General features: G+C 42.5%; 1 protein-coding gene across 1 annotated transcript in view; it reads left to right on the forward strand.

Annotated features, from left to right (window-relative positions):
* LOC133259373 (signal-regulatory protein beta-1-like) overlaps positions 1-19,205 on the forward strand; it is a 46,793-nt gene extending 27,588 nt beyond the window's left edge. Inside the window, exons 4-9 of the mRNA XM_061436776.1 lie at positions 4,087-4,398; positions 5,491-5,811; positions 9,965-10,273; positions 17,121-17,447; positions 17,559-17,668; positions 18,261-19,205. Coding sequence (XP_061292760.1) covers positions 4,203-4,398; positions 5,491-5,811; positions 9,965-10,273; positions 17,121-17,447; positions 17,559-17,665 — 1,260 coding nt within the window. The 5' untranslated portion in view covers positions 4,087-4,202 and the 3' untranslated portion in view covers positions 17,666-17,668; positions 18,261-19,205. The remainder of the gene's footprint in view (positions 1-4,086; positions 4,399-5,490; positions 5,812-9,964; positions 10,274-17,120; positions 17,448-17,558; positions 17,669-18,260) is intronic.
* The last annotated feature ends 5,439 nt before the right edge of the window (positions 19,206-24,644 follow it).

The raw sequence follows: 24,644 nt of genomic DNA on the forward strand, positions 1-24,644 counted from the left end.
CTTTTAAGAAAAAATTATTGTGTCAGACCCTGTAGAAAGCCCAGTTCAAACTAGGCCGCTTCCAAATGCCAGCCCTCCAACCAGTGTACTCTCAATACCACACTCACCATGGATGGTGCTGCCCCCTAGTCCCTGCCGAGCCATCTGGAAGGGGTGCAGCAAAGAGTTCTTTTCTTCCTCCTCCTAGCTCCGAATGGGGTCCCAGGTGGCTCCTTTTGTGGGTCCTGTGTGCGTGCATAAGACAGTCCACGCCCAGGCCAGAGATAGCACACGCCTCCCACTGGAGACCTCAGGCTTCCTTGAGGTTTTGGGGTTTGGAAGGGGATGTGGGCCACAGTGACCACTTCTCTTACTGTGGCTTAAACCACTGCTCTAGGCCTGGGGGTGGGTGGGTGGTCAGGAACTGCGAGGCCCACCCCAGGCTGTCGGGAGACCAGGCAGTGGCTCATCCAGGGCTCGGAGCCACATCCAGCACTTAGAGCCAGCACATTCTAGGGACGCTGGGCACCTCCTGCCATGACTGCTACCCCTGGGCAGGCGCTGAGTGCCCTCCTGCTCACCCTCCTGCTGGGACTCACAGGTGAGCCTGAGCACTGCCCACAGAGACCCTCAGAGTGGGCGGGGATTACCCAGCCCAGCCACTCTGCTGCAGAAGAGGCTTAGCTGAGCTGTTTGCCTGCCTACCAGGGTGCTCTTCCTATCTTTTCCTTAGTGTGGACCTTGTGGGTAATGGCGGTGAGGGGAGTTTTGTGGGGGGCAGGACGAGAATGATGTGAAGGGAGGTGAAGGGCCTGGGGTCAGGTCAGGGGATGAAAGAGAAGCCCCACACTACCCAGTATCCCTGATGTCAACTCTGGTCTGAGTGGCTATCGGATCTAGCTTAGAGAGGGTGTGGGGGTGCAAAGACGGACGGACAGAGAGCCTCCGAATGATGGAGCCTCTGGTATCATGAAGAGAGTGCTGGACCCACACTCAGATGGACATGCTTATATCCCTCCTTAGTCATTCAGAGGCATTGTGACCTTGTGCAATTCACTAGACCTCTCTGAATCTCAGTTTCTTCTTCTGGAAAGTGGGGGTGATAATACCAGCCTCCCACAGCTGGGATGCAGTTGAAAATGAGCACACAGCCCTGGAAATGTTTTATAATCCACAGGGTGCAGTGTGCAGGAGGGAAGATGATTATCAGCAGGATCTACTCAAAGGAGAGCACGATGCAGAGCTGAGTGCCAAGGGGACAGGCTCCCACAGCCTCCTGAGCTGCCCTCCACCCCCTGTGCTGTCACTGCTGGTTTATTTGCCCTGCCCTCCAACACATACCTGCCCATTTGTTCCTCCAGGGCAGGAGTCCTGTCTGACACATCTCTGTGTCCCCTCAGCATCCAAGTCACATCCTCACTCAAAGTAGAGGCTCGGGGAATGTAGCAAAGACTCCAAGAGGTCCTTGTGCTCAGATCTCTGTAGGCTGTCCTGATGGGGAAGGAAGAGTCTAGTCCTGCAGCTGTCAGGATGACTCCAGGAGATAGATCCTGGGTGAGGAGCAGGAGTACTCTGCCATCCTCCTAGCTTGTGAGGATGGATGAAGCTGCCTCCAGTGGAGAGAGTCCCCCTGTCCCTGGAGGTGAACAAGCAGAGGATGGAGGCTTAGGAGGTGTTAACGAGAAGGATCTGAGGTGGAGAGCCAGCCATGCCTTGCAGTGATTCTTGGCTTCTCGGTTATGTCCAAAGTGGAAATCTTGATTCCTCACCAAACCTCTCAGTTTCAACTTAAAATGTCACCTCCTCCAGGAATCCTTTTCTGACCGCCTCTCCAGAAGAAGTCCTCCAGGCATTTTCTATGTCAGCACTCTTTGGGTTTCCCTGAAATCACTGAAGTGAGAAATAGATTTAAGTGACTAGATCTGATAGACAGAGTGCCTGATGAACTATGGACAGAGGTTCATGACATGGTACAGGAGACAGGGAGCAAGACCATCCTCAAGGAAAAGAAATGCAAAAAAGCAAAATGGTTGTCTGAGGAAGCCTTGCAAGTAGCTGTGAAAAGAAGAGAGGCGAAAGGCAAAGGAGAAAAAGAAAGATATACCCATTTGAATGCAGAGTTCTAAAGAATAGCAAGGAGAGATAAGAAAGCTTTCCTCAATGATCAATGCAAAGAAATAGAGGAAAACAATAGAGTGGGAAAGACTAGAGATCTCTTCAAGAAAATTAGAGATACCAAGGGAGCATTTCATGCAAAGATAGGTACAATAAAGTACAGAAATGGTATGGACCTAACAGAAGCAGAAGATATTAAGAAGAGGTGGCAAGAATACACAGAAGAACTGTACAAAAAAGATATTCACAACCCAGATAATCACGAAGGTGTGATCACTCACACTCACCTAGAGCCGGACATCCTGGAATGTGAAGTCCATTCACATGGTGGGCTTTAAGAAGCATCATTACGAACAAAGCTAGTGGAGGTGATGAAATTCCAGTGGAGCTATTTCAAATCCTAAAAGATGATGCTGTGAAAGTGCTGCACTCAATATGCCAGCAAATTTGGAAAACTCAGGAGTGGCCAAAGGACTGGAAAAGTTCAGTTTTCATTCCAATCCCAAAGAAAGGCAATGCCAAAGAATGCTCAAACTACCACACAATTGCACTCATCTCACACACTAGTAAAGTAATTCTCAAAATTCTCCAAGCCAGGCTTCAGCAATACGTGAACCATGAACTTCCAGATGTTCAAGCTGGTTTTAGAAAAGGCAGAGGAACCAGAGATCAAACTGCCAACATCCGCTGGATCATTGAAAAAGCAAGAGAGTTCCAGAAAAACATCTATTTCTGTTTTATTGACTATGCCAAGCCTTTGACTATGTGGATCACAAGAAACTGTGGAAAATCCTGAAAGAGATGGGAATACCAGACCACCTGACCTGCCTCTTGAGAAACCTGTATGCAGGTCAGGAAGCAACAGTTAGAAGTGGACATGGAACAACAGACTGGTTCCAAATAGGAAAAGGAGTACATCAAGGCTGTATATTGTCACCCTGCTTTTTTAACTTCTATGCAGAGTACATCATGAGAAACGCTGGACTGGAAGAAGCGCAAGCTGGAATCAAGATTGCCGGAAGAAGTATCAGTAACCTCAGATATGCAGATGACATCACCCTTATGGCAGAAAGTAAAGAAGAACTAAAGAACCTCTTGATGAAAGTGAAAGAGGAGAGTGAAAAAGTTGGCTTAAAGCTCAACATTCAGAAAACTAAGATCATGGCATCTGGTCCCATCACTTCATGGCAAATAGATGGGGAAACAGTGGAAACAGTGTCAAACTTTACTTTTTGGGCTCCAAAATCACTGCAGATGGTGACTGCAGCCATGAAATTAAATGACGCTTACTCCTTGGAAGGAAAGCCATGACCAACCTAGACAGCATATTAAAAAGCAGAGACATTACTTTGCCAACAAAGGTCCATCTAGTCAAGGCTATGGTTTTTCCAGTGGTCATGTATGGATGTGAGAGTTGGACTATAAAGAAAGCAGAGCACCGAAGAATTAATGCTTTTGAACTGTGGTGTTGGAGAAGACTCTTGAGAGTCCCTTGGACTGCAAGGAGATCCAACCAGTCCATCCTAAAGGAGATCAGTCTCGGGTGTTTATTAGAGGGACTGATGTTGAAGCAGAAACTCCAATACTTTGGCCACCCGATGCGGAGAGCTGACTCATTGGAAAAGACCCTGATGCTGGGAAAGAATGAAGGCAGGAGGAGAAGGGGACAACAGAGGATGAGATGGTTGTACAGTATCACCGACAATGGACATGGGTTTGGGTGGACTCCGGTAGTTGGTGATGGACAGGGAGGCCTGGCGTGCTGCAGTTCGTGGGGTCGCAAAGACTCGGACATGACTGAGCAACTGAACTGAATTGAAATCACTGAGGCCTGGTTGTAATTCTATATTTGTTTGTTTACTTTTTAGCATCTTTTGGTTCCCTGAGCTGGAACCAGACAGGATACATAGTTAGTTCCCATGGCCACACACACCACAGCGGCAGTGGGATGTGCTGGCTCTCAGCATGCAGTCACAGCCATCTCTTTCCTAGGTGGGCAGCCCTCCATCTCTCTGGTGGGCCCGACTCGCAGGACAACCCCTGAGAATTCAGTGCCTTTCAACTGCACTGCTGGTCCCTTCAGCTCCTCAGACTTCAATGTTACCTGGATGAAGGACAGAGATGAGCATCCAGCCTCGGCTCAGCGCCTAGTGACCGACCACAGAGGCAATTACTCCGTCACCAGTAAGGTGTGGGTGACCCTGTCCCGCCAAGATATCTTGTCAGTGATGACCTGCCAAGTCACACACCGGGCCCTGGCCAAGCCCCTGCGGAGGAGCATGAACCTCTCCCGCGTACTCCAAGGTACGAGGGCGGGAGGCTGGGTGGGGGCATGGCTTTCCTGGCAGCACTGGCTTTCTCAGTGTTTTACACAAAGCCCCATTTCACAGTTGGGAAATTGGATTTCCGCCTCACAATGTCTGATCCCAGGGTCAGTTCAGTTCAGTTCAGTTCAGTCTCTCAGTCATGTCTGACTCTTTACGACCCCATGAATTGCAGCACGCCAGGCTTCCCTGTCCATCACTAACTCTCGGAGTTCACTCAAACTCACGTCCATCGAGCTGGTGATGCCATCCAGCCATCTCATCCTCTGTCGTCCCCTTCTCCTCCTGCCCCCAATCCCTCCCAGCATCAGAGTCTTTTCCAATGAGTCAACTCTTCGCATGAGGTAGCATTATTTAAAGACACAGGTTTCAGGGGCCAGCTATCTGGGTTTAGTCCTGAGTGTACCACTTCATGATCTGTGTGCTCCTCTGGAAGTTACTGAGCCTCCTCGTGCCTCAGTTTCCCCTTAGAATGAGAATAAATTGTCACCTATCTTGTAGGTTTCATGTGAGGATTAAATGAACAATTTCTTGTGAAGCACCTAGAACACTGCTTGTCACAAGGAAAATTGTTTATATATATTTGATTTTATTATCACTGTCTGGACTAAGCTTCCATCCCAAATATCTTTTTTCTATTAATACCATTACTATTTTTTAACTTTAAATATGTATTATTTATTCAACACAAATGAATTAATTCATCCATGAATATCTACTGTGTGGCAGGCACTGTTCTGGGTGGTAGGGATATAGAAATGAATAAAACTAAGTCCTGGTTCTCATGAAAATCATTGTTTATAATTCTTAAAATATTGCATGATATGAAATGTTTCAAATGCACAGGGAGTAACATAGCAAATGCCCACGTACTATTAGCCATATTTAGTGAATGTTAGCACTTAGCTCTATTTGCCTTACATTGAGCATACAGAAAAGTTTTGTTTTTTTTTTTTTAAAGGTAACTGATTTAAGAATGAGAGTTCTAGGGTTGGTTCCTGGGAGAGAAAGACATAGAGGGCAGGGGGCAGGGATAATTTCAGAAGGCATTCCTTTCTGTTTCTGTGTTTAGTTGTCCCCACCCTGAAGATCACCACCAAGCCCTCTGCGATGCAAATCCGTGTGCATCAGAGAGTGAATCTCACGTGTCATGTGAGCCACTTCCATCCTCCCCACCTGCACCTCACCTGGATGGAGAATAGGCACAAGGTGCAGACCGTGGAGTCCCCCCAGGTCACCAGAAACCCAGATGGGACCTACTCTCTGCAGCACACCTGGCAAGCAGAGGCTACACTGGATGGGAGAGAGTTTGCCTGCTGGGTGGTCCAGGATGAGCAGCCCCCAGTCCAGGCCAACATCACCCTGCGGGCTCAGGCATCCAGACTGGGGAAAGGTGGGTGCAGCCTCTTGCCAGCCCCTCTGAGCAGCCAGGCTGGGAAAGTCAGGTGTGAAAATACTTGCCGTCTGCCTGGAGTGCAGACAGCAGTGGGTCAGGGACTCGAGGTAGCAAGGGATGAAGGTGAAGGAAGAGAAGATGCCCTGGGATTGTGATAAAAGTCTCGAGAATTCATCCCCAAACTCCACTCCTCCTTCCTCTGTTAGTCTCTCAGTCGTGCCCGACTCTTTGTGACCCTATGGACTATAGTCTACCAGGCTCCTCTGTCCATAGGATTTCCCAGGCAAGAAAACTGAAGTGGGTTGCCATTTCCCTCTCCAGGGGATCTTCCCGACCCAGGGAGTGAACCCCGGGTCTCCTGCATTGCAGGCAGATTCTTTATCATCTGAGCCACCAGGGAAGCCCTCCAACCCCTACATCCTTTTTAAGAAGGAGGAGTGGGACTTCCTTCTTCAATTCCATGCACTCTTCAGGTTGAATGTTCTCTGTTTTAACACTTAGGTACAGAAAACAGTAGATACTAAGGACAGCTAGAAATCAAAATCCCTTCCAGAAAGGTGATAATCAAGACTGGTTCATCTGACAGTTTCTAGGAGTTGATTTTAAAGAGCGGCCAGAATTCTTGACAGGATTACCTGGGAAGTTGGAGGGTGCAGGGGCAGGCTTCTCATTCTCTCTTTTTTTGCTATCTCTTTTGCTCATTTGTTTGCTCTCTATCACTTCTGTCTCAGGCTATTTTTTCTCTCTTCTCCCCTCCTCTGTCCCTCATTTTTCTTCTCCTTCCCTTTTCCCTCTTTCTCTTCCTTGTTGTTGTTTTAGTTGCTAAGTCATGTCTGACACTTTTTCGACCACGTGGACTATAGCCTTGCAGGCTCCTCTGTCCATGGGATTTCCCAGGCAGGAATACTGGAGTGGGTTGTCATCTCCTTCTCCAAAGAATCTTCCCCACCAGGGATTGAATCCACATCTCCTGGATTGGTAGGTGAATTCTTTATTACTGGGCCACAAGGGAAGCCCCTTTCTCTCTGTGTATGCTTGGTAAGTCGCTTCAGTTGTGTTTGACTCTTTGCGACCCTGTAGACTTTGCCCACCAGGCTCCTCAGTCCATGGGAATTCTCCAGGCAAGAATACTGGAGTTGGTTGCCACGTCCTTCTCCAGGGGATCTTCCCAACCCAAGAACTGAACCCATATCTCTAATGTCTACCTGCACTGGCAGGCGGGCTCTTTAACACTAGCTCCACTTGTGACTCTTTTAAATCTAAATCTATCTTCTCTGAACCTTTTGTGTGCTAGATGACATTCTCCACTAGAGGGAGCTGCCCACCAGCCCTTCAAACCCTGGGGCCAGATGTGCTTTCCCTGGTCCTGGTGAATCAGCTTGGGAGAATGAGTGACTGGGCCAGAGGGGCTGTGTTGGGGAGGGGAGAAGAGACAGGAATATTGGAAATGGCCAGACCTGGACCAGCCAAGGGTGAACCAGAATCCACCGACAGCTCTCCAGAACAACAGGAAGTGGGATAAGATAACTCCCTACAGGCAGTGTGAGCTACTTGGTCTCTAGCACCAGCAAAAGGGCAGACAGGTTGCTGGGCTGCAAAACCACACATCTTCACAACAGGAGCACTGACCCTGCATTCGATCTCTCCCTGAAAGAACTGGCCTTTTCTGCTAACTCCGAGAATTCTCAGGGGGCAACGAGCCTATTACCTTTCGACTTCTCCATGGCCTTTTTTTTCTTGTCTAGAGGAAATGAGAAAAATGTCCACCCAGCAGGATATACAGGTCTATGTGAAAAACTCCAAACTGCTCCTTTCTGACCAGAAGCAAGTTACATTATTTCGTTTTTTACTCATGCTGAGGTTTTTCTCTCTGTCTTATTTTTCTCCTTCGCCTGCATACATGGGTCTGACCCACTACTGCAAGGTTAGCCCCCTGAGAACATCACTTTGATTCTACCACCCCTCTGTGCAGCTGTTTGATGTGCCCTCTGGTCTGCAGTGGGGAAAGGGCAGCTTCTTTTTCTGGCATCAGGCCCTCTTCTGTTTGGTGTTCAGGTGCTTTTGCTGTAACACCTCCTCAACCTGACCGCTAAACCCCTTCTTCAGCTCCCACCCCTTACACACTCCCAGTCCGTGCATCTGGTCATGTTCACTGACTCCTGTAGGGCATTACTGTGTGCCAGGCCTCTCACATATGTTGTCTGACATAATACAGTTGGGACAGGCAGGAGAGGAGCAGGTCTCAGGGGTCTCAAATAGTAGAACTTGGATTCAAAGGCAGGGCTGTCTGCTCACCAGTTCAATGTGTTTTCAGAAATTTCTCCCCCCTCCATCCTGCCTAGGCATACAAATATTAGTGTTATCTCAAGTCTTTTGTAAATTTCCCTCTTAAATACTCTGTATCATATTTATTTCCTTCTAAACTGTCATATCTGCCCACATCATTCCGTTCTCATAGTTGGCCCTGAAACTTTGGGACCTCTTCCAAGTCCTGACCAGGCTTCTGTCCATTTAGGCCTCTCCTCCGTGCTGAGACTCTCTCAGCCCTGAAGCAGACACAGGCTCTTATTTTCGGAGTGGCCAGATTTCTGAGTCCAATGGATCGGTATCATCTGGCAGGGTTGCCACAGGCATTCTGCGACCTCAGGCAAAGCACTGCCCTTCCTGAGCTCCGTTTCCTCCTCTGAGCGAGAACAGTTATGCCCTCCAGGTGGGAACCAGCTAGGGCTCCTTCCTTTGACCCATGCTTGGCATCTAGATATTGGGGTGCACAGAGGGTGCTTTTTGATGATCGTGATGGCAGTCTCTCTGATGCCCAGACCATGCTGGGTTGAAAGCAGGAAAATGCTGAAGTTCACTATTATTATGGAGAAGCTATGGAGAAACAGAGGCAGCTTCAGTGTAACAGAAAGAGGCCTTGATTTGGAGTCTGTGACGGGAATGTGAGTTCTGTTTGCTGTGAGGCCCTTGGGTGAGTTACTAATCTTCTCAGCCTTTTTCCCTTTAACATTAGGAATGCAATTAAAAATAATTCTTTAGGTGACTGTCATGAGTATTTGATGATAATAATTATCATTTGGGACTTCCCTGGTGTCTCAAATGGTAAAAAAAATCTGCCTGCAATGTGGGAGACCCAGGTTCGATCCCTGGGTTGGGAAGATACCCTTGAGAAGGAAATGGCAACCCACTCCAGTATTCTTGCCTGGAAAATCCCATGGACAGAGGAGCCTGGCGAGCTCCACAGGGTCACAAAGAGTCGGACATGACTGAGCAGCTAACACTCACACTCACACAATTGTGTTTATAGAGTGATTATAAATGGTAATTATTTATAATTATCTCATATGCTTTACTAGTTATTGTATATTATTTTTAAACTAACACTGGGCATTAAGAATCATCCCCGTGTCACAGATGAGGAAACTGAGTTAAGTTGTCATGCAGTGGAAGGACTGGGAATGCAAACTTGGGCTGAGTGTGACCCCAAATCCTATGCTCCTACCCCTTCTCTGTGCTGTTGTTATTGTTGTTCAGTCGCCAACTTGTGTCCAACTCTTTGCAACCCCATGAACTGCAGCCACCAGGCCTCCCTGTCCCTCACCATCCCCCGGAGTTTGCCCAAGTTCACGTCCATTAAATTCTCTGTGCTGCCTGCCTTCATATGACCTGTCCTGAGAGCAGTGATACACCCTTCCCTGTCCCAGGACTGAGGGAAGAGCTGAGTCTGGCCACTGAGCACAGACCCTGAGTCCTTACTTTCTGGCTAAGAACCCTGGCTCTACTGGCCAGTTTTGGAACTTAGACAAGGTACTTAGGCTCTGGACCTCAGTGTCTTCATCAGCAAAACGAGAATAGGAGCAGCTCCCTCCTCCTAGGTTTGCAGTGAGGACTAGGGTTAGGTCTCAAAGTCAGCAAGCAGTGTTGTGAGGTGTGGGTGGGAGTCAGGTCTCTTTGCAAACTGCTGTTGTCCCTGTAGCTTCATTTTGTCTGGCCTCTGATATCAGCTTCATAGTTGAACTCCTGTCAGAATGCAACCTACAAATACTGTGGAAGACGAGATGGTGAGGCTTGTCAGTGGAGATGCTGAGGGTTTGTTTGTACTGGGTTTGGGCTCCTCTGTACCTTCTCACAGGCTGGGTCTCCTCTACAGGCATGAGCAGCTACTCTTCTGCCCTGCAAGGCCCCTTTCAGCGCTCTGAGCCAGGCACAAACATCCAACTGACCTTCACATCCTCTGGATTCTCCACGGGTCAGGTTACTGTGACCTGGCTTAAAAATTCCCACCAGCTGTTAAAGTCCCAGACCAGCGTCCACCCTCGTGGAGACACCTACAATGTGACCAGCAGTGTGGTCATCCTTCTGCAGGCTGACGACGTGCATTCCCTTGTCCACTGCCAAGTCAAGCACATGTCCATACTGGTTTCCCAGAAAACCATCAGACTGGAGCAGTACCTCCGTGGTAAGGATGTTCTCTTTGTCCAGATGGCTTAGTGCAGAGTCGGGCTGGAAGTTTTCTGAGTCTTGGTTTCCTTGACTGATACATGGGACATCCCCTCACTTTGTTGTGGCAAGAATTCAGCATAATGAAACTGGTAAAGTAATTAACACATCTCTTGCTCGTATCAATCACAGAGAAGTGGCAATTATTATTACTCACATTTACTATTCATATCACCTCTCAGAACTCAGTTTATTCAGCTGTAAAATGGAGACAAAATATCTTCTGGGAATTGAATTTTATTATATTAATTAATATATATTAATTTTATTTATATATATAAATTTATAATTTTTATATGAAAAGAATTTAAAGGCCTTTGTGAACTTCTAAATTTTAGGTAGAATGATGACTGTTTTTATCTTTACTCATATGTAGGGAAAGGCCTAATTTTCTTTGTTTTTTTAGACCATTCACATTTTTTAATATAAATTTATGTATTTTAATTGGAGGCTAATTACTTTACACTACTGTATTGGTTTTGCCATACATCAACATGAATCCATAACAGGTATACACATGTTCCCCATCCTGAACCCCCCCTCCTCCCTCCCCATACCATCCCTCTGGGTCATCCCAGTGTACCAGCCCCAAACAACCAGTATCATGTATTGAACCTGGACTGGCGATTCATTTCATATATGATATTATACATGTTTCAATGCCATTCTCCCTAATCATCTCACCCTTGCCCTCTCCCACAGAGTCCAAAAGACTGTTCTACACATCTGTGTCTCTTTTGCTGTCTTGCATACAGGGTTATCGTTACCATCTTTCTAAATTCCATATATACGCATTAGTATACTGTATTGGTATTTTTCCTTCTGGCTTACTTCACTCTGTACAATAGGCTCCAGTTTCACCCACCTCATTAGAACTGATTCAAATGTATTCTTTTTAATGACTGAGTAATACTCCATTGTGTATACGTACCACTGCTTTCTTATCCATTCATCTGCTGATGGACATCCAGGTTGCTTCCATGTCCTGGCTATTATAAACAGTGCTGCGATAAACATTGGGGTACATGTGTCTTTTTCAATTCTGGTTTCCTCGGTGTGTATGCCCAGCAGTGGGATTGCTGGGTTGTATGGCGGTTCTATTCCATTTTTTTAAGGAATCTCCACACTGTTCTCCATAGTGGCTGTACTAGTTTGCATTCCCACCAACAGTGTAAGTGGGTTCCCTTTTCCACACACCCTCTCCAGCATTTATTGCTTATAGACTTTTGGATAGCAACCATTCTGACTGGCATGAAATGGTACCTCATTGTGGTTTTGATTTACATTTCTCTGATAATGAGTGATGTTGAGCATCTTTTCATGTGTTTGTTAGCCATCTGTATGTCTTCTTTGGAGAAGTGTCTGTTTAGTTCTTTGGCCCATTTTTTGATTGGGTCATTTATTTTTCTGGAATTGAGCTGCAGGAGTTGCTTGTATATTTTTGAGATTAATTCTTTGTCAGTTGCTTCATTTGCTATTATTTTCTCCCACTCTGAAGGCTGTCTTTTCACCTTGCTTATAGTTTCCTTTGTTGTGCAGAAGCTTTTAACTTTAATTAGGTCCCATTTGTTTATTTTTGCTTTTACTTCCAATATTCTGGAAAGTGGGTCATAGAGGATCCTGCTGTGATTTATGTCGGGGAGTGTTTTGCCTATGTTCACCTCTTGGAGCTTTATAGTTTTTGGTCTTATGTTTAGATCTTTAATCCATTTTATTTTTGTGTATGGTATTAGAAAGTGTTCTAGTTTCATTCTTTTACAAGTGGTTGACCAGTTTCCCCAGCACCATTTGTTAAAGAGATTGTCTTTTCTCCATTGTATATTCTTGCCTCCTTTGTCAAAGATAAGGTGTCCATAGGTGCATGGATTTATCTCTGGGCTTTCAATTTGTTCCATTGATCTATATTTCTGTCTTTGTGCCGGTACCATACTGTCTTGATGACTGTGGCTTTGTAGTAGAGCCTGAAGTCAGGCAGGTTGATTCCTCCAGTTCCATTCTTCTTTCTCAAGATTGCTTTGGCTATTCGAGGTTTTTTTATATTTCCATACAAATTGTGAAATTATTTGTTCTAGCTCTGTGAAAAATACCATTGGTAGCTTGATAAGGATTGCTTTGGGTTGTATACTCATTTTCACTATATTGATTCTTCTGATCCATGAACACAGTATATTTCTCCATCTATTAGTCCTCTTTGATTTCTTTCACCAGTGTTTTATAGTTTTCTATATATAGGTCTTTTGTTTCTTTAGATAGACATATTCCTAAGTATTTTATTCTTTTCATTGCAATGGTGAATGAAATTGTTCCATTAATTTCTCTTTCTGTTTTCTCATTATTAGTGTATAGGAATGCAAGGGATTTCTGTGTGTTGATTTTATATCCTGCAACTTTACTATATTCATTGATTAGCTCTAGTAATTTTCTGGTGGAGTCTTTAGGGTTTTCTATGTAGAGGATGATGTCATCTGCAAACAGTGAAAGTTTTACTTCTTCTTTTCCAATTTGGATTCCTTTTATTTCTTTTTCTGCTCTGATTGCTGTGGCCAAAACTTCCAATTTTCATCTGTATTTTTTAGAGAAGGTTAATTTTTATTTTCTTGACCTGGATCAGGCCTCACTGCTGCTGCTGCTGCTGCTGTTGCTAAGTCACTTCAGTTGTGTCCGACTGTGTGCGACCCCATATACAGCAGCCCACAAGGCTCCCTGTCCCTGGAATTCTCCAGGCAAGAACACTGGAGTGGGTTGCCATTTCCTTCTCCAATGCATGAAAGTGAAAAGTTAAAGTGAAGTCGCTCAGTCGTGTCCGACTCTTAGCGACCCCATGGACTGCAGCCTCCCTCCATGGGATTTTCCAGAAAAGAATACTGGAGTGGGTTGCCATTGCCTTCTCTGTGATCAGGCCTTGACTGGTCTGCAAATGACATGATTTGAATTCTTTCATATAATGCCTAATAGGAGCTTAGTGATCATCTCATTATTTGCAACAATTCTAAAGCCCAGAGGAGGTAAGTGAGTTGTCCAAGTTTGCATGCACAACAGTAAAATTAATTTCTTAAATATTTATAGGACTTTAAAGTTTACAAAATATTTTCCTCATTTTATGCTATTCTTGTGGAATAAAATACATCATTTTACATGGATAAAATATTGATATTAATGACATTGTCAATATACACACTTGTGTGGATTGACTTATTTAATGTGTACAACTGCCCTGTACTGCTTATCCCATTCATGATTTTATAGAAGGAAACTGAGTTTGTAAGAAGTGAAGGTTGCCTGAGGATATGAAGCTGCTGAGTGAGAGAACTTGGATGTGAATTCAGGCTTTTCGGACTCCACCATTCACCAGCTGTGGGACCTCATGCTGGTTGTTTAAGTTCTCTGAGTGTTGGGATCGCTGACTGTAAAATAGGAAAATGATACTGCAGGGACTCCCCCTTATCTGAAAATTTTTATATAATTCCCTGGAGTTAGAACAATTGTATAGAGAAGCAAATAGATAATAAGAATATTCACCATAAATTGATTATTTATAAATTATATTAATCAAACTAACAAAAATTAAACACAGAAAAAAATATTAAAAGCAGCAAGGAAAAAGCAACAAGAAGCGTACAGGAGAATCCCCATAAAGTTAACAGCTGATCTTTCTGCAGAAACTCTGCAGGCCAGAAGGAAGTGGCAGGATATATTTAAAGTAATGACAGAGAAAAACCTACAGCCAAGATTACTCTACACAGCAAGGGTCTCATTCAGCTTCAGTGGAGAAATCAAAAGCTTTTCAGACAAGCAAAAGTTAAGAGAATGCAGCACTACCAAACCAGATTTACAACAAATGCTAAAGGAACTTCTTTAGCCAGGAAACACAAGAGAAGAAAAAGACCTATAAAAACAAACCTAAAACAATTAAGAAAATGCTAATAGGAACATATATATTAATAATTACTTTAAGTGTAAGTGGATTAAATGCTCCAACTAAAAGACACAGACTGATTGAATGGATAAAAAAGAAGATCCATATATATGCTGTATGCAAGAGACCCACTTCAGACCTTGGGACACATGCAGACTGAAAGTGAGGAGATGGAAAAATAGATTAACCTCCTCTTTAAATCCTTCTGCTCATCACTGCCTGCATCAGGTTGGGCTTGCAACTACAGAAATAATTTTGTGTTGTTGTCTGGATTTCCTTGGAGGCAAAGCCTGAAATGAGGTGTTAGGTACAGGTGGTTAGGAGATGATTTAGTGAGACTGGGATAAGAGATGGAGTGAGTGACACAAGGAAGAAGGGACACCCCAGAAAAGGTGAGTTATTGACCTGGGGGCCCCTGTGGATGACTGAGGCTTACTGCCACTGGGTACCCTCTGAGAAACTCTATAGACTATTCCTCAGGAGTGTCCATAGAGGAGGGAGCTGGAATGTGCCTTCAGGGGCTTCTTGGTGGCATTTCATGGTTGTGGAGAAATTCAGATGCAGAGCATTGAGGAAGAGCTTCAGGAATCTGAAATAGAACGTGGCACCACCCAGCACCACTGGGCTGAGGTCAGGTGGCTACAAGAGGTGGTGTGGAGCCCAGAAACCCTCTGCTTTAGGAGGAGGGTCTTTCCTTGACTGAAGTATGGCAAGCATCAGACCACACCGTGCAATTAGAACCCTAATTCACTGTTGCTAAATGAAATCAGAGATTTGGCAAAGTGTATTTCAAGTAATTGATGTAAATGATGTGTTAGAACTGCTGGGGTCTCAGGTGAATTTTCTGGCCTTAAAAGATGAAAGAAGATGGAAAATTTCTATGATCCTAATGATTCTGTGGGCACTTTGAAAGATAACATTCTGGTTTAAAAATGCATGCCCCTTAAAATTGACAGAACAGTCAAATGATTTCAAATAATTTTTAAAAATTAACTTTTAGGCTGTGAGTGTGAAATTTGAAATGTAGGGTTTGATGGTATTGGCATATGTTTTTTAGGAAAATATGATGCCAACTTCCTTACACTCCCAACACTTGTTTCTTCTAAAAGTTGGTGCATAGTTGTCATTATATGCTGCTGTGCTCAGTCACTTCAGTTGTGTCCAACTCTTTGTGACTCCATGGACTGCAACTTGCCGGGCTCCTCTGTCCATAGAATTCTCCAGGCAAGAATACTGGAGTGGGTTGCCATGCCCTTCTCCAGGGGATCTTCCCAACCCAGGGATTGAACCTCTGTCTCCTGCATTGCAGGCAGATTCTTTATCATTGAGCCACTGGGGAAGCCCAGTTGTCATTATATTCTATGTTTAATTAAAAGGTAAATTAAATAAAATTACTTGTATAATTGAAATGTTGTTCATGTTCAAGTTTGAATCAATTCCTTTTTGACAATTTCATTGAAATGGAGGCCTGAGTTGTGTAGGGTCCTTCTATTGGCTTTTTGTTGTCTTTTCTGATACCAAGTAGCACTTTGTGTTTATACCATTTGGTTGTGAAGAATAAATAGCACATGCACAGTGACTCAAGCTCTGTGCTCAGCACATGGGAGCAAATATCATCAGCTGGGTTTTGGTCTCTGTCCTCCCAACATTGTCCTGAATATCTTGCAGCCCAGAGAACTCACTGGTGGCTAGAATGGTCTATCTGAGACCCTCCATGCTCTTATTGGTCCTTGTCAGCCCCATGGCACTTGCTTGGTGGTACCTTGTTCTGGCCTGTCCTCCACAGGCACTGCCTAGTTACCAGGCCATCACAATCCCTTCTCTGGATTTTGCTCTTTGCTTGGTAGGAATCCCTGCCCATGGGCTGAAGGGGAAAGATTGACAAGAGATAGGGACATTCTAGGGATAGTGACAGGGACATTCTGGGGATGGTGTCTTGCTTGGCTGTCCCACCTATGAGCAGCATCATAGATGCAAGCATATAGGTCAAGGTGAATTGAGTATAAAAGAAATAATATTGGGGGAACAAACATACTCTTAGTTCTTTCAAATTGTACTACATGAGGAGTTATTTTCTCTACCCTAGACCAAGAGCCAAAGTCTGTATAACTAGACCCCTCAAGCTTAGACAATTTCAAATAAGAGTGTGGGAAACAAAGAGGTGACGGGCACAAGGTCTTGCATTTGACAATGGTGTCAGTGCAGGGACCAGAATCTGATGCTCACATCCCTTACTTTAATTTAGTGCTGTGTATTCCTATGAATTCTACTGAAACCCTTAATGTGTTTTTTAGCATTTAAAAATTTCTCCAATTTTCTTTAGTATGCATACATTTTCTTCACAGCTAAAAAGTCTGGTTGAAAAAATTCTAGAAGTTGTTAGGTCATAATTCCCAGGAGCCTGCAACCATAAATGATTATAGCCTTATAGTTTGGGTGTCAGCATAGCGAATGTTAAAACATACTGTCTCTGGTGGAACCCCTGCTTTGCCACCTGTGACCTTGGGTAAATACTTAACTTCTCCAAAAGTAAGCTCCTTTCTATGTCAAATATTAGTATCCTGCAGTCATGAAGATTAGAGGCTAGGAATCTTCATCAAGTCATAGAGTAAGTCTACTGATTCATAGGTTCTTAAATGACATTCAGGTTCACCTTTTCCTATTGAATGTCCGCAGTGCAAAAGAAAGGAAAGATTAAGATGGATTCATCATTCCATGCTTCCGTCCAAGCATGCATTCACTCATGCACTTACTTATGCGTGCATTTGTTAACCAATACCTAACTCCTCTATGGTAGGCCCTGAGCAGAGGACCTCTATCTTTAGGGAGCTTGCCGGTTCCCATGGTGAACTTCCTATAATACTTGTCTGCTTTCTTTCGGCTGTGACAGTCCCCCCTACAGTGACTGTGTCCCAGTCTTCACACTCCTTGGACATGGTGGCAGTTACCTGCCACGTGCAGAGATTCTATCCACAGAATGTGCATCTCAGCTGGTTGGAGAACTGCCATACGTTCAAGAGAGCTGTGCAACCCTCGTCCAAGCAGAATAGTGATGGGACCTACACCTTGGAAAGCTTGCATCTGGTGAATGCCTCAGTGCGGGAGTCTGAACGTGTACTTACCTGTAAAGTGCAGCATGAGACCCAGCCTCCCATCCAGGCCAGCCTCATACTGTCCACAGCAGTGCAGGACACATACAAATTCCTTGGGAGCACAGGTAAGCTTACCCCTACACCTGTGAGCAACTGGGTGGCCTCTGTCTCCAAGTGGAATGAGGTATTAACTCACAGAGTCCCGTTTGATATCTCCTCTGCCCCTTGTCACTTAGGTCCAGAGATGCCTGCCCTTATCTTGATGGCTTTCCTCCTGGGCTTCAAAGTGGTGCTGGTGATCAGTTTCATAGCCACCTATTTTCACAGGTGGTGGAACCTGTAACAGGTGAGGTGGTGGCAGTCTTATTCTTTAGGGAAGGAGATCAGAGCCACCTTCCTGGGGTGGCAAGAGGAGTCAAGGCAAGCTCAAATATCTTATGGCAATCCAGCTTCAAAGGAGAGATGGGAACAGACTTATTTTTCCAAATGTGTCTTGGAATTTCAGAGGTTTCCAACTCTCATTATTCTGTGCCTGGGAATTTGAAGTTTTTACAATTAAGTTAGTTGGGACCTGGCAGGTGAGAGTCCAAGGTATGTAGGACACTGGAGGTGAGGGTCCACAGTCAAAAAAGTTTGAGACCCAAACTCCAAAGAGCCCTTCCATAGACTGTTGTATATTCATTTATCACATGGTGTATCCTCGGAATGAATAAGGAAAGTATTACTAAAATCAACTTATGGAACCTATCTTGGGGACTTAGATGTGCTATGTAATAATACAGATGGATGTGGGATGGGAGAGACTTTAGAACTCAGAAAGAGGTGTTTGGGGCTTCATTCTGGTCAGCACCATGAACCCAGGCCAAGCAAAGTGCCTCCCATACAGTATGTGCTCAAAAACACTTGTGGAAACAATGAATGAGTGTTTTTCCCTACAGGTCCTGCGTACTCTGTGATACACCGCCTCCCTCCCTGTGCAAGGGGCTCAAGTGGAAATAAGCTATAAGGACTGGGGATGACTCAAGATTTCCCACCCTTCACTCTGCTTTCCCCACCTCCAACATGAACACACTCCCTTCCACACACCCTCCTATGTGCCTTCTCTCTGACCTTTGGAACTGAGTCAAGGATGGACATTGGTCATGTTGATCCAGAATGTCTGGACCCTGATGCACTGAGCTTCAAATTGTTCCTGCCTCCACCCCAAAAATAATCAAGTAGATCAATAAAATAGGTTTCCATTGTGCCCCTGCTCACGCACACTTAATTTTCAGAGCACTTTTTACTTTTATCCAGAGCTTTTGCAAGTGTGATTTCATTTTAACACACATGTATTTTAAATCACTAAGTTGAATAAGATGTTTCCATTCTGAAATTTATAATATAAAAATATCCACGTAACTACCTACCATGCTATGTTTGCAGACTGTTAACATTTTGCTATTGTGATCTGTTGTTCCTTTGAAAATTACTGTACTAGATTTGGCATTCATAATGTCAATCATGATTTTATACTTCTACAACATATGTATAAACCTTAAGCAATATATAACATTACTTGCATGTTTTAACTTTTATATAAATGTTATTATACTGTATAGAGCCTGCTGGAAATTTTATTTTTTATACACAACAAGTTTTTTTTCTTTATTCATAAATGAACATATAAATGAATTTATACATTCATTTATGTAGCTTAATTTTATTAATTTCCACTGCTGTATAAGTTCTACTGTGACAGTATGCCACAATTTTTGATTTTTCTTGTGATGGATAATAAATATTTATGTAATGTCTTGCTAGTAGAATTTTGCACAAATATTTTTGTCTTTGTTTCTTGGGCACATATGGGAGAGTTCCTCTTCATCTGGTGTGTCCATAAAGTGGACTGTTGGTATCATTTGGAGCTTTTGTTATACATTAAAAAAAAGATTTTCCAATCTTGATCAAGTTTTGCTCTTTCTATTTATGCCTTTGATCTCATTTTGTGTGTGTGCCTTTGATCTCATTTTTCATGTGTGTGTGTGTGTGTGTGTGTGTGTGTGTCTATTACAGGTGGGGATATTATTGGGATCTTATATATATATATTTTTTTGATCTCTGCTGCCCCTTTTCCATATATCAAGTTCCCGTAAATTTCTGGTTCTTTTACTGATTTTATTTTGTTCCATTGTGCTACTTGTCTATTTCTCTGACCAAACTACCTTACCTTAGAATAGCTTCATAAGCTTTAATGCCTTGGCTGGGCACATCTTCCCACCTTTTCTTTCCTCTCTTTCCTTCTTTCTTTGGCTGCACTGGGTCTCAGCTGTGGCACATGGGGTCTTCACTGCGGCATGTAGGCTTTCTCTACTTGTGAGGCATGGGCTCCAGAGTGGGCAGGCTCAGTAGTTGTGGCATCTGACCTTAGTTGCCCTGTGGCATATGGGATCTTAGTTCTCTGACCAGGGATTGAACCTACATGCCCTGTATTGCAAGCAGGTGCTTAACCAGTGGACCACCAGGAAAGTCCCTTCCCACCTTTATTGTTATTCAAAACTGTCATGGCTATTTTTGGCCCAAACACATTTTCTTTTACTTTATTTTCTGCTTTTTAGAGATTGAAGTATGCTTGATTTAAAATATTATGTTAGTTTTAAGTGTATAACATATGATTCAAGATTTTTGTAGCTTATACTCCATTTAAAATTACAAAAATGGCTATATTTTCTCATGCTGTGCAATATATCCTTCTTACTTTTTAATCATATACACAGTAGTTCACAACTCTTCATCCCCTTTCCCCTCCCCACTTGTAATTACTATTTGTTCTCTATGTCTGTGAGTCTGTTTCTGTTCTGTCATATACATTCATTTGTTTTATTTTTTAGACTCCATGTATGAGTATTTGTCCTTGTCTGTCTGACTTACTTCACTAAGCACAATACCCTGCAGGTCCACTCACATTGTTGCAAATGGCAGAATTTCATTTTTTTTTTAAATGTCTCAGTAATATTCCATTCCAGGAATATTCCACATATATGTATAGTGCATATATTCCATTCCATACATATATATACATCTTTCTTATCCATTCATCTGTTGATAAGTTACTTCGATATATCAGATATTATAAATAATGCTGCTATGAACATTGGGGGTGCATGTATCTTTCCCAATTAGTACTTTTTTTCCATCCAGATAGAATGGAAGTGCTGGGTTATATGGTAGTTCTATTTTTAGTTTTTTGAGGAATCTTCATACTGTTTTTCATAATGGCTGCATCAATTTACAATCCTACCAAGAGTGTACTATGATTCCCTTTTCTCCACATCCTCACTAGCATTTGTTATTTGTAGAATTTTTGGTGATGGACATTTTCACAGGTATAAGTAAGCATTTGTAGTTTTAATTTGCATTTCTCTGGTGATTAGCAAAGTTGAGCATCTTTTCATGTACCTGTTGGCCATCTGTATGTCTTCTTTGGAAAAATGTCTGCTCTGATTTTCTGTCCATCTTTTAATTAGGTTGTTTGTTTTTTTTATATTGAGCTGTATGATCTCATGTTTTGGATATTGTGCATGTGTTAGTCACTCAGTCATGTCCTACTTTTTGCAACCCCATGGACTGTAGCCTGCCAGGCTCCTCTATCCATGGAATTCTCCAGACCAGAACACTGGAGTGGGTAGCCTTTCCCTTCTCCAGGGGATCTTTCCAACCTAGGAATTGAACCCAGGTCTCTGGCATTGCAGGTGGATTCTTTACCAGCTGAGCCACCAGGGAAGCCCATATTTTGGATATTAACTATGCATTAAATACAGATTAAAAACTCCTTATTGGTCGTATTATTTGCAAATATTTTGCTCCATTTTAGGCTATCCTTTTGTTTTGTCAGTGATTTCCTTTGCTGTGCAAAAGCTTTTAATTTTATTTAGGACTCTTTTTTTTTTGCTTTTGTTTCTTTTCCTTAAGGAGACAGATCCATAAGATACTGCTTCAATTTATGTCAAAGAGTTTACTATATTCTCCTCTAGGAATTTTATGATTTCAGGTTTTACATTTAGTTCTTTAATCCATTTTGAGTTTATTTGTGTATGTGATATGAAGGAATGTTCTAATTTCATTCTTTCATATGTAGCTATCCAATTTTCCCAGTACCATCTATTGAAGAGACTGTCTTTTCTCTACTGTATATTTTTGCATTCTTTGTCATAGATTACTTGACCACAGTGCATAGTTTTATCTCTAGTCTCTGTATTCCATTCCGTTGATCTATGCATTTGTTTTATGCCATTACCATGCTGCTTTGCTTATTGTCAATTTGTAATATAGTCTGAAGTGAAAAAGCATGATACCTCCAGCTTTGTTCTTTTTTCTCAAGATTGCTTTGGAAATTCAGGATCTATCTGGTTCCATATAAATTTTAGGATAATTTTTCTATGTCTGTGAAAAATGTCATAGATATTTTGATAAGGATTGCATTAAATCTGTAGATTGTATTGGGTAGTATGGACATTTTAACAATATTAATTCTTATAAGAACATGGGATGTCTTTCCAATTCTTTGCATCATCTTCAATTTCCTTCCTCAGTGTTTTATAGATTTCAGAGTGAAGATCTTTCGTCTCCTTGTATAAGTTTATTCCTAGGTATTACATTCTTTTTGATGATATTTTAAATGAGATTGTCTTCTTCTTTTTCTGATAGTTCATTGTTGGTGTCTACAAAAGCAAAAATATTTCTGCATGTTAATCTTGTATCCTGAAACTTTACTGATACTTTTTTTAGTTCTAATAGTTTCTTTGTGGAGTCTTTAGGGTTTTGTCTATATAGTATTATGTCATTTGAAAATAATGACAATTTTTCTTTCTTTCCTTCTAATTTTAATGCCTTTTATTTCTTTTTCCTCTCCAATTGCTGTGGCTAGGACTTCCATTATTATGTTAAATAGAACTGGTAAGAATGGGAATCCTTGTCTTGTTCCTGAATTTAGTGGGAAGACTTAGCTTTTCACCATTGAGTATGATGTTAGCTGTGGGTTTGTCATAAATGGCCTTTATTTTGTTGAGATATATTACCTCTATGCCAACTTTGATAAGAGCTTTTTTCATGAATGGATGTTAAATTTTGTCAAAGGCTTTTTCTCTGTCTGTTGAGATGATCATGGGATTTTTATCCTTCCTTTTTTTATGTGGTATATTGCATTGATAAACTTGTGAATATTAAGCTATCCTCTTATTCCTGGCATAAATACCACTTGATCATGGTATATGATCTTTCTAATATATTGTTGAATCATTTGCTAATATTTTGTTGAGTATTTTTGTCTCTATATTTATCATGGATGTGGGACTGTAATTTTCTTTTATGTACTGTGTTTGTTGCGTTTTGCTGTCAAGGGTATTGTGCCACATAGAATGAATTTAAAAGTATTCCATCCTCTTTAATCTTTGGAATAGTTTGAGAAGAATAGCATTAGCTCTTCTTTATATTTTTGATGGAATTCCCACGTGAAGCCATCTGATCTTGGACTTTAGGTATGCTCTGAGTTTTAAAATTACAAAGCCAATTTCACTACCCATGATCAGTGCTCAGATTATCTATTTCTTCCTGATTCAGTGTTGGAAGGTTGTATGCCTCTAGAAATTTGTCACTTTCTTCTAGATTGTCTAATTTTTTGGCATATAACTGTTCATAATATTACCATGCTCCAGCCCCAGCAGGATCCAGGGGTACCCTCAGGAAGGATGGCGTCGGAGATAGAGAGAGATGACACGGGTCTTATAATGGATTGGGAGCTGGTGGTCCGGGGTCAAAATGAAAATAAAAATAAAGAGAAAGAATAAGGGAGAGAGAAAGAAGCTGATGTTCCTTGGTTTACACAGAAAGCCAATAAAGCCCCTGGCATGGGATTGCTCTGTTCATGGAGGCCACAGGCGCCCTCTCAGTGGGGTGAAGATGCAGGGCGCCTTCCCGATTGGGTCTTAGAAGCCTGGGCAAAAAAGTGAACTCAGAGAGCCTCTGTGCTCCAAGGAGTCAGCCTGAAAAAAGAAGAGAGAGAGAGAGAGAAAGAAAGACACAGAGACCAGAGCTCTGGTGAAGTGGGATCCGCAGCTTTATTTTCAAAAGGAACTTTTATACTCTGAGTTACACATTTCTCAAAGTAAAAGATACAGAGTCAGCTCAACATTCCATCAATTTTACCTTTATCGAAACCAGGACATTTTCTGTACACCTTTTCATAAACAAAGGTCTTATGTTATGTCTGGCCCTGTGGCCTGTTAACATTTCATGACTCTTTTCTGATAAAGGTTGATCAGCCAGAAAACTTGTTTTCCCTTAAAGTGTTTTTTCTTTATTTCTCCCAGCCTCAGAAAGTACTAAATAAAGTTACATTCTCACGGAGCGAAGGTGCAGTGGGTCACAACAAAGAAAGAACTTATTAGCTCAAAGGTCTGATGTGGTTAATACCAAGGCTACTACTTATTTTTCTTACATTCCAACTACATTAACTCATGTACTCACAGGTGCACAATGGATAAGGGATATGGGAACTTGGCAGCAAGCATTGGCCTAATAGTGAAGCCCTTTACCAGTACTATTCTAATAATTTTTCATCCCTCAAAGGGCTCTATGCTCATTAGGACTTTTAGAATGCTTAGGCTTCCCGTGCCTTTCATGGTTGGGCAGTTGTGAGCAATTATGTGCGTTAGTTGCAAGAGTATGGATAAACCTGCCAAGCAAGCTAAAATAGCAACAGAGGGGTTAAAGTAAAAATGCTCCTTTAAAGCCCAGGAGACTCATTAACTAGAGCCCTAAGTTGATTTTCTTCAGAGAAAGGTGGTCGGGGATAGCCCCCTGTAAATGTCAGAAGAGTTGGTGAAAGGCATGATATAATAAACAGTAGACAGACAGATTTTGGTTTCGGGACAGATGGTTTAGCAGGTCCAGGGAATCCCTCGAGTCCTGATCTGCCTTTGCCTGTCAGATCTTCTCCGCATGACCTTTGTCATGGGTGGGATCTCCCGTGGTGGTCCCCGGCACCATGATATTTTGTATCTCTGTGATATCAGTTGTTATTTCTCTTTCATCATTTCTTTCTTTTTTCTGCTTTTTTAAGTTTTTTTCCTTTTGTTTTTATTACAAATAATATTAAAATAAAAGATTTACATGAATTTATCAGGCTTTAGGTGTTTTGAAAATCTTTTTCATCATTTCTTATTTTGTTTATTTCAGTTCACTATCTTTTCTACTTTTGAGCCTGGCTCAAGGTTTATCAATTTTGTTAGTCTTTTAAAAAAATCAACTCTAGTTTTCATTTATCTTTTTTATTGTTTTCTGTC

The sequence above is a fragment of the Bos javanicus genome, chromosome 13 (assembly GCF_032452875.1).
Source record: "Bos javanicus breed banteng chromosome 13, ARS-OSU_banteng_1.0, whole genome shotgun sequence".
Taxonomy (NCBI): Eukaryota; Metazoa; Chordata; class Mammalia; order Artiodactyla; family Bovidae; genus Bos; species Bos javanicus.